Source organism: Panthera tigris, chromosome C1, assembly GCF_018350195.1.
Source record: "Panthera tigris isolate Pti1 chromosome C1, P.tigris_Pti1_mat1.1, whole genome shotgun sequence".
NCBI classification, from domain to species: domain Eukaryota; kingdom Metazoa; phylum Chordata; class Mammalia; order Carnivora; family Felidae; genus Panthera; species Panthera tigris.
In genome coordinates, this window is record NC_056667.1 from 165265296 (window position 1) to 165281323 (window position 16028).

At 36.5% G+C, this 16028-nt stretch overlaps 1 protein-coding gene across 1 annotated transcript in view; it reads right to left on the bottom strand.

The window, feature by feature from the left end:
* Positions 1–16028, bottom strand: part of TTN (titin) — a 277250-nt gene that overhangs the window by 153074 nt on the left and 108148 nt on the right. The window contains 23 exon segments of the mRNA XM_042994799.1: positions 89–169; positions 901–984; positions 1210–1293; positions 1585–1668; positions 1829–1912; positions 2128–2205; positions 2614–2694; positions 4754–4859; positions 5274–5389; positions 5638–5721; positions 5907–5987; positions 6132–6212; positions 6440–6523; positions 8532–8615; positions 9011–9094; positions 10072–10152; positions 10388–10474; positions 11076–11153; positions 11315–11392; positions 11798–11857; positions 12294–12698; positions 13588–13635; positions 14618–14686. Of these exon segments, the coding sequence (XP_042850733.1) occupies positions 89–169; positions 901–984; positions 1210–1293; positions 1585–1668; positions 1829–1912; positions 2128–2205; positions 2614–2694; positions 4754–4859; positions 5274–5389; positions 5638–5721; positions 5907–5987; positions 6132–6212; positions 6440–6523; positions 8532–8615; positions 9011–9094; positions 10072–10152; positions 10388–10474; positions 11076–11153; positions 11315–11392; positions 11798–11857; positions 12294–12698; positions 13588–13635; positions 14618–14686 (2202 nt within the window).

The following is a 16028-nucleotide window of genomic DNA, read 5'->3' on the forward strand; positions in this document are numbered from 1 at the left end:
CAACATAAGCCAGGAAAGGTGGGAGCCAAATTAGGAAGTAGCAGGCAAAAAGCTGTATAGTTTTTTATTTAGTCAAAGCTCAACATACCTTTCACGGGAGGAGCTTCTCTTTTTGGAACTTCAACGGATACCTTTTCTTCTTTAACAGCTCTTTTTCTGATTTCAGCGACTTTAAAAAGAGTAATTATTAAAAGTGAATTGCAGGATTTTGAATATGTACATGTTAAGAGCTACTGTGTATGAACCATCCACAGACAAAGACAACCATCACCATGCTCGTCATTATTTCTCATTCACATGGCAAGAAAAAATCAATAGACTGGGAAATAAACATGGTCTGTGATACAAAGGAATACTTTTTCCTAACCTGCTTAATGTTTCAAAGATATTGAATGCCTTTAAGAAGGTCAGGGAGTGTTTATAAGAGACTTCAAAAAGACACCCAGCCAGCATAAACAATGACTAGAGAACAAACATTAGGCAGAAGCTTGAGTCACATAAGTAGTGTCTTCGCCTGAATTCTAAAGTGTTCTCAATAAGCTCCACTGGCACCATGTAGAAAATCCAGGCTTTAAAAAATTTGAAGTTTTGTCAAAGACTGCCACACAACACAATCATTTCAGCAGATGAGTTTAGTATACAGACAATAACATATTAGAAGACGAGTCCATTTTGAGGGAAAGTACACGTTTGGGGGAGCTTCGCACTTTTGCGGAAAAGAAGGAAGAGAGTACTTTCTGGTATCAGAAATGTTGAGTTTTGAAGTGACACGAAATAGCGTGTGCATATGACTTACTTTATAATAAAGTATTCAGATTATTTTCTCTAAAGATCCCAATTCCTCTAGGTTAACTTCAATACCTACATGCTTCTTTCGAGTTTTGAAAAAAGTTGGTGTACCTTTTGCTGGTGGTTCCTCCTCTCTTTTAGGTTTGAGTTTTGGAATTTTTTCTTCTGGAACAGCTCTCTTGGGCTCCGCGGGCACTTTAAAGACAGATTTCACTTTAAAGACTTGTTTCCCTCATTCAAACCTCCAAAAGGCAGTCAGAGAATAGTAACTCAAACATAAAAGACTTGACATTTGCATTATTTCAAACATACAAAACAACTAGAGCAACAAGAACAACAAACAACACCCATATAACCAGTGCATTTGGTAAAGAGAATAGATTAAATACAATATTCTGTGTATTGAAAGGTCTCATGTACCTCTTGCTCTTGGAGGCTCTTCTTTTTTAGTCACAGCAACGTGAACTTTTTCTTCCTGAGTAATTTCCACGTGCCTCTCAGTCACTTGAAAGATAATTTTAGGATTTGGGAGTTAAATTACTTACTTAAAGTGGATTTTTTTTTTTTTTGTATTGGCCAGAAAGTACTGTGATTTTAGACTATGACAATTCACAACACACACACCAATAAACGTCACAACAGGTTAATACTCCACCCATAGATAAGGCAATAATACACCATTGCCTCCGACATACACCAGTAACCCCCACACACAAGGTGTGAGCCAAGGTCAGCAGCGAGAGGATGAAAAGACAAGACACGGTTCTTGTTTTTGTGCTGGAGAATTTCATTTACCTTTGGTTGGGGGAGGTTCTTCTTTCTTAACCACTTTTGGAGGAACCCTTTTTTCTGGAACTGGCTTCTTTGGCTCTTCTGGCACTTAAAAGATATCAAGCAACACAATCAAGCACACAACGTGGAAAATCTTAAACACAGGCACACCTTTTCTTGTTAGTGTTACACAAATCTGAAGAACGTACCAATTTAAGATGAAAAAGACAGACATTATGCAAGAAAGAATAAAATAAAGCCAATATACCTTTAGCTGGTGGCACCTTTTCCTTTTTAGGAACTGCAGCAGGGATTTTCTTTTCTGGCACAGTTTTCTTAGGTGCCTCAGGAACTTTAGAAAGATGAGGTTTAAGAACATCAGTTTGCATTACAGATAAAGTGACATGTGGGGCTTCGCTTTTTGTAAAGACCATACGTACACACAAACATTAATGACTAAATCAGCAAAGATGTTGATACACGTGTGAGGACAAAATTCAGGCAGTCCTCAGAGGCTTTATAGCTATTAAAGCAAAGGGTATCATATTCTTTGAGAGAGAACTATACCTTCAGCTGGTGGAGGCTCCTCTACCTTAGCAGGAATTTTCGGTTTCAGCACAATCTTCTTCTCATGCTTCTCACGCACTTGAAAAGATTACAAAATACATGTGTAGAAATGCCCAGATTTCTTTTTTTTTAACTGTTTATTTATTTTTGAAAGAGAGAGAGCACACAAATGGGGAGGTGCAAAGAGAGAGGGAGACAGAGAATCTGAGCAGACTCTGTGCTGTCAGTGCAGAGCCCAATGTGGGGCTCAGTCTCACAAACCATGAGATCATGACCTGAGCTGAAACCAACAGTCAGGTGCTTAAGTGGCTGAGCCACCCAGGTGCCCTCAGATTTCTTTTTGATAAAAATATATGGAATCTTTTTACTTAGACGTGATGGCTATCAATACTTGCAATACAAGTGATAAACTAACCACAAGAGGACATAAAGAATGGGACAAGCCAAACACACGTGGGGCTCAAATTAACACAAGAGTCGGTGTACCTTCGGCAGGTTCGGCCTCCACTCTCTCAGAAATAATGTGCATCTTTTCTTCCACGACATATTCCTCAGGCTCTTCCATCACTTTAAAGACATCAGTTTTAAAAAAAGTTGTAGTGCTTTTCAAGTTTAACTTCAGCTGTAATTTATTACTTCAAAGAGCAATTAAAATAATAAAAAGTTTAACACATGCCAGATTCCCGATTGTTCCCATTTAAGATACCCAAAGAAGTGCATTTTAGTCAAAGCATGTGCCTCAATAAAGCATGTGGAAAATAAGTTTCAATAATTTAATTTTCAAGTGTATCATAAAGATAATAATGCTTGTATTCACAGGAAGAACAGGACAAGTACACGACATAAAAAACAATCCTAGTGGCTAAATTAATAAGAACACAAGCATTTGAAGATAGGTTTCAAAAATAACAGAGCACTCTAGGTTTGAAGGCTTCAGGGCAGAAACATACACTTGAGGAATCATAAATGGGTTTATAAAAAAGCCTGTATTACATATGAAAAACCTACTGAGGACTTGGAAACTGGGTGGTGTATTTTTTTCCATCTTTGTGGGGACAGGTATGGTAGAAGAGACAGGTGTCTTCATATGATTTTTCAACCTATGTGTATAGTATTAATTATAGAATAGAATCTAGTTATAGACACATCTCTTTACACTAAAAGCCAACTTAACAGACTACCCATCTTCTCCCTAAATCTTCCGGGCTTAATGAAAACTTAAGAACATCATAGAACATCTCTCTTTTTAACTAGAATCCATATACAGAAAGAGATTTATAATGTGTACTGTCAAAAGTTGAAATCAGATTCATGCAGTGAGAACTTCCTTTTTTTTTTTTTTATTTTTTTTAACGTTTATTTATTTTTGAGACAGAGATAGAGCATGAACGGGGGAGGATCAGAGAGAGGGAGACACAGAATCTGAAACAGGCTCCAGGCTCTGAGCTGTCAGCACAGAGCCTGACGCGGGGCTCGAACTCACGGACTGCGAGATCATGACCTGAGCCGAAGTCAGCTGCTTAACCGACTGAGCCACCCAGGCGCCCCGAGAGCTTTCTTTATACACATGTTATGTTTGGTTTCCCAAACATGTCTAAAAGGGATGGGGCCCTCTTTGATCTATTAGATTCCTGACTTACACCCAACACCGTGGCCTTTCCCAGGAAGCACAACAGAACCGGTGGGCTTCCTCTTGGGACTCATGTCCCGTCTTGCTCTGCTCCAAGCCATTCCGTTATGATTGCCCCCGGGAATTTTATATGGACTTTTCTTCCACGTGGAGAAGAAGTGGGGCGCATTTACTAGCCAGAAATGCATTCTCAAGGGCATCTACATATAGAATTCTATTTATCTTTTTATTAGAAAAAGGGTCAATTTGTTACAGAACTTACTGATTTTTCTTTAAAGCAGAGCTATGTCGGAACTTTCTTAAGGAAGTTCTTTCAGATATATAGCTTCAGCCAGGGTGCTGCACTTTAACAGTAAACCTAGTGGTATCTTACTCATTGAAAAGGACTGAAATAAAGCTTATTGTTCAATCCTTACGAAGCAATAGAGAACTAGCATTACAGGTATGGGGACATCTGAATAGCTAATTCAATAAAAGATATTACATCATTGTTTTCTCCACACATGAAATATAAGAAAAGCCTATGTGTTCAGTGCTTCACTATCAAACATGGCCTTGACTTCTGGAATATAATAACACAATTTCTTATTCATTTAAAAACTGTGAGTTGTGCTATCAACACTGCTTTATGTTACCCATGTTTTAGACATTAGACTACCAGGTGAAGTTTATGTTAGCCCACCATGCTGAAATCGAGTCCTGTCTACTGAAAGGATACATGTGTATGGCGATACCTGCACCATGAGTAACCTATAAATATGAAGCCTTTTCTCTCCCCCTCACCTGTAGCCAAGTAAGAGAGGATGGACAAGAAATACATTGGATGTTTACTCTAAGTCCTGCTCCTGAATCTTGTGTTTTGATCAACAGATACATCTAATGAGGCCCACAGATGCTCACTGAATTTGTGTCACTTTCATTAATCTGAGAAACAATCTGTGAAAGAAAACAGCCCATCAAGACTCCAGATCATCTCTGGATCAGGGCATTGTTTACCTTCATATTCTGTAACTTCCACTTCCTCCTCCTCCTCCTCTCTTTCCTCTTCTCTATAAACTGAAACGGACACTCTTTCCTCTTCTGCTGAATAACTCCACTCCTCCTCTGCAGGTATTTTAAAAGATAATATTTAATTTAAATTCAGTCTCCTGAAATACTGGTAATAGCCATATGTTCCCTACAGATAGATAATGGTTCTTCTCTCTGCTGAGGGCGTGGCTTCATAGTGCTTCCCCCATTACTTGGAAGTGAGAGCTGATTTAAGATAAGAGAACAGTACAGCCCAAGACTGAGAAGAATATTCAGATGATGTCCAAGTGTGGCCACTTTGGACAATTATCACATTTTCAGCACCCCATTCATTGTCTTGGAATGATTTAGGACCAATGCAGACACAAAAGACTCAGTCTCAGAAAGCTATGGCAGGTAGACACCGATAAGGACAACTTGTAAGGTAAACAGTCACATCTGGAAAGAAGGACATTGAGGAAACACACACACCCATTTCCCCCCTCACTTCTGATTATATACCTTCATGTCGCATGACTTCCACTCTTTGAGGAACTGCAACAGATAGTTTTTCTTCGGCAGCAAATCTTTTTTCTTCTACCACAGTTTTCTTAGAAACTTCAGCTTTAAAAAAGCATTAAAGTTGAAGTTTAAATTTTAAGAATCTTAATAATTTTCTCTCCCTAGGAGTTTGGGTAATAAATACACAATATACCGTTCTCACTAACACAATGGGAAAACAAGTTACGTAACATATCACAAGGATGTACACATAACAATTCAATCAGAAGAGAGACAGAGGGTCACGCAGGAAGACACGTGATGGAACAAAGGAAGAATTCACAAGCTAAAAGATTTTTGTCAAATCCTACCTCGGGGAGGAGGAGCTTTCTTAGCGACAGGAACTGGCACAGGAACTTTTTCTTCAGGGACGGGTTTCTTACGTAGAGCTGGCACTTTAGAAACATGTACTTTTAGAACCTCAGAGTCATCTCACTGAAGGCCAACCCCCAACTGTGGGCCATATCCCCACAGATATACACCCACAATGCACTCAGTATCACAGAACTAACAAAACTATCATTTGCCTTGTCACATAATATTATGTAAGATGGTTCTTGGAAAGAGAGAGAGGCGATACCTTTTGGTGGTGGAACTTCTTCCTCTTTTTGAGGAACGGGTCTTTTTTCTTCAGGAACTTTCTTCTTTGGTATTTCTGGCACTTAAAGAATAGTATTTGATTTTAAAATTCCCAGAACGGCAAAATAAATGAGCAACACAGAATTGGCATGCCCATGAAAGAAGACATGCAATTAAAGAAGCCTCAAGGAAAGACAAGGTTATTTATGAAGATGGAATTAAGTACCTGCTGGTGGTGGAGATTCTTCTCTTTGAGTCACAACGGTTATTTTTTCTTCTGTGACAACCCTCTTCTGTACTTCAGGAACTTGAAAAGACATGAATTTTTAGAAATGAATTTATATTTTCCCAAGTAGCTAATTTACAGCTACTTTGTAAAAGAGTAGGCAGGTGGACAGGCACTTCCGTTGAATTATTACTCACACCATAAAACACTCATTTTGAATTAAAGTAACTCAACACATAAGGAAACACAAAAGTGTTTTGTACTCAAGACATAAAAATAGGGCTCCTTTACCATGCAAGACACCGTACCTTTAGCTGGTGGAACTTCCTTTTTCTTTGCGACAGGAACAGGAATCTTTTCTTCAGGGACCGGTTTCTTTGGCACCTCTGGGACTTAAAGTTTTTTAAACAGAACATTAGTTCAGACATATACCACTTTTATGAATGGACATAGGCACACACACAAATCTTTAGTAGTTAATTAATGTTATAGAGTTTCGATGTATTGGCAAAATAACACAGAAAATTAGACTATAATGTTACAAAGGTCATGATGTGATAAATGCCACAAGTAGTGTTACAGAAGCATTCAAGCAATTAAAAGTGAGTTATATACACAAAAAATATGTACATAACTTATTTACATATCGGTATGTTTTTGATAAAACAAACCAGTGACTACACAAACAATATAGTGTGTAGATATAGAATATAGCAAAGTGTCATTATGCTTTGTATGGAGAAATGGAATCCATAATGACAATGGAGTTAATTTATCTAAGACCATCTTAGACTAAGACATATTTAGAATAATTGTATCTATATGTTAACATTTTTTTCCCATTTCTCTTCTGATTTTGTTTGTTTTTGATGCAACTGTAGTGTGTTGAAAAATCAGGAAACACTCATTCTAGAGTAAATTGGCTTCTCCATCTGATATCCATGTGTCAATGGCTTTGGGGAGCTCTGTGTGTGAAATTTTGTGGGTATGTGCATATATGCTTTTCTCTAAGAGGCTTCATTGTTTTCAAAAGGATCTCTGACCCAAAAAGGTTAACAACAGTTTAGTTTATCTAAGTGTCGATGGTGTGGAATTTTTAACCAGCAGATGTATTTTATTTTAACAGGATGCATTACTAGCAATAATTGTTTCCATTTCAAACAGGATAGCAGTTTTTGTGAACTCCTGCACTTCTATACTTGCATTTGTAACATCTCGATGTAATTATACAGATACACATTTCTGTCTGTATATATTATCTATATATGGGTGTTTATGCATATCTATATATGTTACTATGTGTATTTATTTCAATGGTGAGACATGTCTCTGTGTCTCCTTCAGGAGTGATCAAGTGGCTTTGGTATTAGTATTGGTTTTAGTAATATGATCTTTTAATATATTTTATCTTCATATACTCATTATTTTCTAATGATTAGATAATCAGAAATCATTTTACAAATCATTCGATTAAAAAAAGAAGACCCAGAATTCTGAAACAGTCAAGAGTTTGAGAAAGAGGAGAAACAGAATTGATTCAGGAAGAACCTGGACAATGGAAGTCAGGCAAAATGGGAACATGATGATTTCAGTAAGCCTAAATTGGATGCTAATGAATTCTTGCTGAATCTCTCTGTAACAGACCAGATGTGTGCAGTCTATAGTTTCACTGCATCCATAAAGTCGTGTCTTATACCACCACCCGCCCCCACAAAACGAACCAAATTCAAAAGCAAAGTAAAGGATTAGCACATCGAATCCAAACATACCTAGACCAAAAGGCCTCTGACTAGATAACAGATAATCGTAACATTTATGGCAAATACTGACATTCAATTAAAGTCGGGAAACACGGTGAAAGTACATGTCGAAAATCAATGTTTCCCACTATTCTAGACTCACCACTATGGACTTTTCAGAAGAGTGACAATTACTAGCAGCATTGTACAATCTTTGCCTAGTTAATATTCAGTTCTGCCAAACACCGTCAGAAGGTTGCTACTCTTTGTCTCTCATTATAACTCATGGAAGTGTTTTGTATTAAGAAAAACATCCCATATATAAGGAGTGAAAGAGTTTTTCTTCCAAACACGCCTGCTGAATACGAGTTTCACAAAATTTCTTCTTTCTCTGAGATAGGAAAGATATTAAAAATTTAAGACAGCAGTTTGACATAGTTACTTCTTTTAAGAACACTTTGGTAATGTCTTTGGGATGTTCAGTGTCATAAATAATGCATGCCAAGAGTACAGCCCTGGAAGGTGGTAAACAAATGAAAAATACGAGGGGCATCTAAAAGACACAAAATACTAAGACAGCATAGCATGCGGTTGAAGACCACATAAAACAAAAGACTGGCATTTGGGGCAAAGGGTTGCCCCATGATCAGCTCTGGTGTACCTTTTGGGGGAGCAGCAGGTTCCTTTTTGGGTACAGGAACGGGCTTTTTCTCCTCTGGCACAGGTTTCTTGGGAACTTCAGGAACTTTAAAGATACCATTGTTGAAACAATGTTGAGAATTCGAGTCTCCTTCTGAGACATTTAAGATTATACTAAAGCATAAATCCTCAGTAAGAGTGTAAGAATTTAGGAAGTAATTAAACATGCTCTACTTGTGGTAGAAATGTATGCTAAATAAATCAGTACCATAGAGACACTACATACATTCCATGAAACAAAGACCCAGTTAGTATGGTCTAAATGTTACTGATACTTGCATAATACATTACCACAATTAATGAAATAAACATACACAGAACTAAATACATTACAAATGGTTGACAGATGCTGTTTCGTTAATACACAGATCCCATAGAGAAAGATACAAAAAAAAAAAAAGACAGACATGGAGAAATTTTTTCCCCAAAATATTATTCTACCTTTGGCTGGTGGGGGCTCCACCTTTTTAGGAACGGGAACAGCAACCACTTCTTCTGGGACTGGTTTCTTAGGTGGCTCAGGGACTTTAAAAAAGAGTGCCATTTTTGAGAAATCTTGTGTTTTTACAACAAGGTATATGTGGTTGCAAGGTAGTGTTAAAATAAAGTGTAGACATTTCTCTTTTATGACAAACGAATGCAAGAAACTTCTACGTGAGAAACGAGTGTGAAGGGAACTGAAAATGTGGCTGTTAGTCACCTTCGACTGGACTGCAGGAGCCTCCACTTTCCTAGAAAGTGCCCCAGATGCCAGTTTTAGAAACTTTACATGTACAAAGCGACTGCATTATAATGATTGCATTAGATTACCTTAAATAGTTTTTGTATCCTAAATATGTAACGATTTGGGGAGGGGGTGTGGGGGAAGGGGAGCCCTAATTTGTAGCAGCTGCCATTTTCAAATTTCTGTGATGGTGTAAACACTCCCTCCCTGGCTACCGAGCATGGTGACATTGTCATGGAGTTGGGAAGAGATGTGCAGTTGCCCACCGCAATTCAGTACTTCGACTACGTAGGCACAATAGATGGAAACAACCTCAGAAACAGAGATAATAATAATAATAAAGTGCAGTCAAAGTGGAAGCAGAGAGTTTTAACTATGATCATGGTTTTTAATATAATTTGTTTAATTGTAAGTTCATATAGTTTAACTTTTAGTCATGGAGGTATTGCACACTGGGTCGCAGCATCCCTGAAACTTAACCATCAGCTCTGGGGGAGTTGGCATGAGCTGGCTCCAGGACATCAAATCTCTATTTCCAAAAGGCTGGTCACTAGATTGTAAGGTCTCTGAAGCAGAGAACAGAGTTTCCATTTATGCTCATTCCTCTCTCCTGTGTGCTCCTCATGGTCTCCCATCCCCCGTAATGTCCATTGTACACAGTGGCCATAGGTCTGCTGACCGCGTGACCAAATCCATTATGCAATATTAACATATCCAGATGCTTGGATCTGCTATGGAAATTTTAAAAGATTTTAAACTTAGAAGGAATCACTAATACCTTTAGGTGGAGGCTCAGTCTTTTTGGAAACAGCAACATGAATTTTCTCTTCAGTAACAGTTTTCCTTTGTACCTCAGGGACTTTAAAAAAATGTACATTTTAATTACTGGTGTGCCATATTGTGGGTGGTAATTATAATTTACAAAGAATATTGAAATACGAATTAAAACAGAGACAATGTGCAATGAGAAGATGACAGAGAGCTACAAGGAGACAGAGATGCCTATAGAATCACAAGTTAGGTAAGAAGAAGAGGGATAAAAATTCATCTGACGCCCTTCCATCTGAGCCCCCAAATTCAAATGTGCCTTATACCTGTGACTGACACTTCCTCCTCTGTGTGAGAAGCAAAGAACATCTCTTCTTCTGAAATAACCATCTTCTTTGTATGCACAGCTGGGACTTCAAAGAGAGCATTTCACATTTAGTATTTGTTTTTCTAAGACAAGATACCAGATCAAATACATAGATTACATACTCTGTGTAAGTCTTTAGATACAGAATGAATGGGTTAATATGAGAGCTTGAGAATAAAGTCAGTATTGACAAGAAAACAAATCATGTTTTGATATATAAGGACAAACAACCCATGCAGCCTTTACCAAACATTATTAAGTGGGAATCAAATAGACACAACTTCTTCACACATAATGTGGTGCTTTTCCAAATCCATTACGGTTTCTTCACATGAACAAGAGGATGGGGAATATTATATGCAATGGGATGCATTGCATAGTAAAGTTAGAAGACTATTCATTAAACAAAGCCTTCCTTATATTAAAAAAAATTATGTAATTTTAAAGCAAAATTAGAAACAAAGGGAATGTTATTATTTCCTTAAATTATGCGTTATGTGCAACTCGACATAAAATATATACTGTATAAACATGTCTTCATGTTGGTAGTTTCAGGTTTGTGAATTGTTTAGTAATATATGTACACATATCCATAGACATAAATAAAAATGTTTAAAACTTGTAGCTGGAAAGACAAAGATGTATACCTTTCACTTCAATTACTTCTTCCTGCACTGGAGTCCGAGAAGGTTTTTGTGGAACAATCTTCTTTGAAACTTCGGGTACTTAAAAAATATGTACAGATATATTTGTATTGTGAAGAATATTGCTTTGCACAAAATTTAAAAATACTTTAGATGATTATATAAATAACTAACACGGGAACATACATCAGTAAACAGACGACGTGTGTACATGGTACTAGAAATGTTTTAAATCATAATACCTTTGGTAACTTGAACTTTCTCCTCCTCCATTCTTCGAGAAGTCTTTTCAATTTTTTCAACTACTGGCTTCTTTATAACTGCAAGCATTTTAAAGAAATTGCAGTACTTTTAGAATTTCTATTAAAATTCTCTCTTTCTCCCTATGTATCCATATATGTATGTATATATGTTTACATGCATATATAATATGTATATAATTTTAAAGAAAGAAGTTTGGTACTCTGAACTTTAAGTACAAAGTTCTGTACTTCAAATATTTTGGTTATTTTTAAAAATATTTATCATAATAATCTTTTTATGATCTTTTTAAATTTTGCATTAAATAAATTAGATATTCTTAGGAAAAAAATTCGTTGATACAATAAAGCTTAGAGAAGAAGTTGTGCCTATTGGATTGAACTGGTGGTTTATACATCTTTGCCAAACAAGCCATGATAATGATGTTGATGCTCTGATCTACTTAAATAATTCCAATTACATACCTTTTGGAGGCGGTGCTTTCTTTTCAGGCACTTTTGCTGGAACTTTTCTCTCACGGGATTCTTTAACAAAAACAGGAATAAGAAGGGATGCTTAAATAGGTGAGTTCTAGTAGTTTGTATCAATTGCAAAGGAAATCAGAATATATAATCATGGAAAGTATTGTGTTTGGGATCGTTATTGGAAACACGATCCCTTGCAGCTGGATTTCGAAGCAGGATCAAGCAGAGATGCAGCAAGGTAGTGGGAGTAAACCCTGAATTTCTGCATTAGAAAATAGCACTCGTAATTCAGTAATAGGACTGAATGTTTCCACTTATAATGTCAAAGCCTGAAAATAATTACAGAAACTTAAAGATTAAGTTTCTAAAAATTTCTAACCTTAAGACCTAAATGATCACTTCATTGATTTCATATCCATTACAGATCAGGGTAACAACATTGAAAATACGAGGAACTGAGAAGAAAGAGAACAAAAGGCGCCCAGTTGATACATACCTTCGTAAACCTCCTTTTGCACTTGAATTACTTCTTTCTCTTGGTAAGTTTCTTCCCACTCTTCTTCCCCTTCGTCATAACCTTCTTCCCTTTCATAGTATTCCTGGCCTTCCTCGAAATCTTCTTCCCATTCCTCATGAACCTCCCTTTTAGCTTCTACCTTGGTCTCCTCATAATCTTCATCTGGTTCTTCATAATAAGGTTCTTCAAATGGCTCCGTGTATGGTTCCACTTCTAGTTCGTCGTAAGGTTCTTCCAAAGATTCAATGAAAACTCTCTTCTCCTCATAGACGGCACGCTTTTTCTCATACACAGCTTCTTTTTCTTTCTGAACCTCTTTCTTTCTGGTTATGGTTTTTATCTTCACTTCTTCCGCCTTGGAGGATACATCGATGATTTCAGGAGCTAAAATGAATGAATGAATGAATGAATGAATGAATGATACATCAAATGACAATATTAGCATATTAATTATATCCATTACCCATAATTATATCCATATCCAATTACTTCATAAACCAAAGCCTGTTGTCAAACAATATCAGTGTTTGGATCTCAGCGTTATGTCGATAATTTGTCGTATTTTCTGTGTGTTGAATCCATTTAAATTTTTGTTGACTATGGAACACAATAAAGAGTATCAAGGTGCACTCTACTCTTAATTTGAGGATTTTTCCAGTGTGAACAAAACAGCATTCAGTAAATATCAAATGGACACACCCTCCATTGTTCTAAAGGACCTCCAGTTTGCGAAGCCCCTGGTTTCCCACAAGGATATTTTAACATTTGATCATTTAATGGAATTTATATTTAATGTTAACCTCTATTTAAGTTTCTAATTATTCTTTCAGAAACATTTCTAATTTTAAAGCTACATTTCTGATAGTTGAATATGACTCTCTTATCAGTTTTGTAAAGATGATACTTAAAATTATGTAACCAAGTCAAATAGTTGTTTTTATAACAACAGCTTAAAAAAAATGAAGGCTAACATTGTTTACGTGATCCTTAGTACTTGTGTTAACTACAAGTAAAACAATAAGGATGCTGCCTCCCTTTCCACCCCTCACCACTGCTGTTTCCACTGAGGCTGCCTGCATCAACATCGCCTCTGATTCCCTTTCTGGGATTGGAGCAATAGGAAACCGTCATTTCTAGTACTAATTTGAATATGGCAGAGGAGATGCCACAACTTTACGATCAACTAGAAGCCTCATATTTAAAAAAAGAATCCAGAGCAGAGATGCAAATCTCAGGAGTAAATAAAAATATTTAACAATATCGTTTCATTTACCTTTTGCCGGAATTAAGGCAGTAGGAGGCAGGGGCTTCTTGGCAATCTCTGGGATTTAAAAGAATAGAAAATACGTTTATCTTTAGATTATGCATTATTTAATGTTTACTAATCCTCTGTGCTTTGTTAGTCATTTGTACTATCTGTGACTACTAGACTAAATGCCTTTATAATTTCCAAATTTAGCCCACCGGAATTGCTAGGCAATGCCATATTAACAAAAATGGGGAAAGGCTGAGCTCTGATTCTAGTTTAGGTCGATTTAAAACAATTTCAATGAACATGAAACATGAAGAGATTATTCAATAAGTCTAATGCCAGAAAATAAGGCGTGTTTCATTTTTTCAGTGGTTAACTATGAAGTTGAGAAAATATCCACACTTTTTGAGCTTCCTCTTATACCATAATGTTTCACAAATGATCACTCAGGGAAACATCTCTGGGAATGGTGCCTTGTGCTCCTGGACTCTCCTTCCTTCAGGAGGACTTCCTTACTCTAATCTTGGTTAAATAGGTAAAACTATTTGCTTCAATTTAGTTATCTAGTCTCCCTCCTAAAACACTTCCAGGATTTAGTACAAATGGAAGTAATTGAATTGATCCTCCTTCAAAAAGTGTTTTATTTTTCTTCAGGGACTGGCAGCAAGATGAGCCAGGAAGGGTTGTGAGTTGGGCTGGAACAGCCACTGAAATTAGCATCAGTCCTTGGCCTTCTATTGGTACAACTGAATCCAGAGCAGCCATGGGACTGGAGGTGCCATCCAGAGATAACAAGAGCTCTGGTGCTACCGCTGTGTGCCATGGACAGACACAGGCACAGGTGGACAGGGAAGAAAAAAAGGTGAAAGTAGAAAGTTGACGAAAAGAAAGTGAGGACTAAGTTCAAGAAGAGGGCGTGAGTGAGGGAAGGCAGAGGTTCCATTTTGTGAATTCAAACTCTTACCTTCCTCAGCCTTCACTATTTGGCATTTAAAATTGTTAACCAGGAGAAAAGCAGTAACATTCAATTTTGATTAATTAATTATAATACCTGCAGGTGCCTCTTCTTTGGGCTTTGCAACAACTTTTTTGGCATCTTTCTTCACAGCTTTTTTGGTCACTAAAAAAAAGAATGTCAGAGGTAAACAAGTAAAATGTTTCCAGGCTTTGATGGTAATGAGATCTTGCAACATTATTGCAAGATACCTTGTTTCAGAAAGGTCTTGTGCTAGAATGCAGAAAATGTTTTTTGGATGGAGATAGAATATGTAGGGTGATTTTATGCCTGTCTACAGTTCAAGTTTTCAAAACACTGAGCCCATGAACCTGTGATACCATAAATAGAAAAGGTCCACATTTTCACTTTGTTTCACTTAGATAAGAGCACTTTAAATTTGTCAGAAAGAACAAGTGAATTAGTAAAATTAAAAGTCCCATCTATGATACCGTAGAAGTATTCTTTGTTGTTGCTGACATTATACTTTGATCATGGCCCTTACTCATAACTTGATTACAGCTTTTGATATTCATGAATAGCACAGTTTTTAACTTTTAAAATAAGGTCTCATATTTTAGTGGGTAGTCAAACTTAGCCATGTTGACAGTATCATTCCAAGACTCATTCATTAAGATATGATTATTATTCCTGACAACACATGTAAATGGAAATTTAATTTATGATTTTTAATTCTTGTTCTTCTTTGCTCTCAGAAGTAGATGAAATATACTTAACTATTCATATAAGTTATAAAAATGCTTTTGTTATTGAGATGTATTCATCACATAACTGGAAGTTTTTCATTTTTTGTTTGTCTACTATAGTTTCCCTGAGGCTGGCTGAAAACTAGCTCAACCTCTTGGCACCAATGGTAGCAGATATTAGGGGACTAGCATGCCAAACCCTGGAAAATGCTACACAAAAATCTGACTATGGAAATATCTGGTTTTGACATGCAGAATTTTTTCCTGATGCGAGAATTCTGACAGCAATTCTCAACTTTCAGAACTCTAGAAAGTCCCAGGAAGTCTGCTGACTGATTTACTTGAATAGCTTGGGGGACAAATAGCATAATTTGTCTATTGAAGTATTTGAAAAGGGAAATTCCCTGACATACTCAAGAGCTCTTTATCGGTTAACTCATTCCTTAGCTAAGGAAAAAAGAAATAAAATATATCAAAGATGTTCTAAGTCATATTTTTGTAACAAAACAGCAAATTTTAAAAAGGCATTAACATTGTAATTGAGAAAAAAATACAAACTATAATTTGCAACATGACCATAAACTAGTATGGGTTATCCCCAGGAACTTCACTAGAAATTAATTCCATTATATATATATATATATATATATATATATATGTATATATGTATATATGTATATATATATACATACACATGTATACACGTGTATATATACATATACATATATATATACACGTGTATATATACATATACATATATA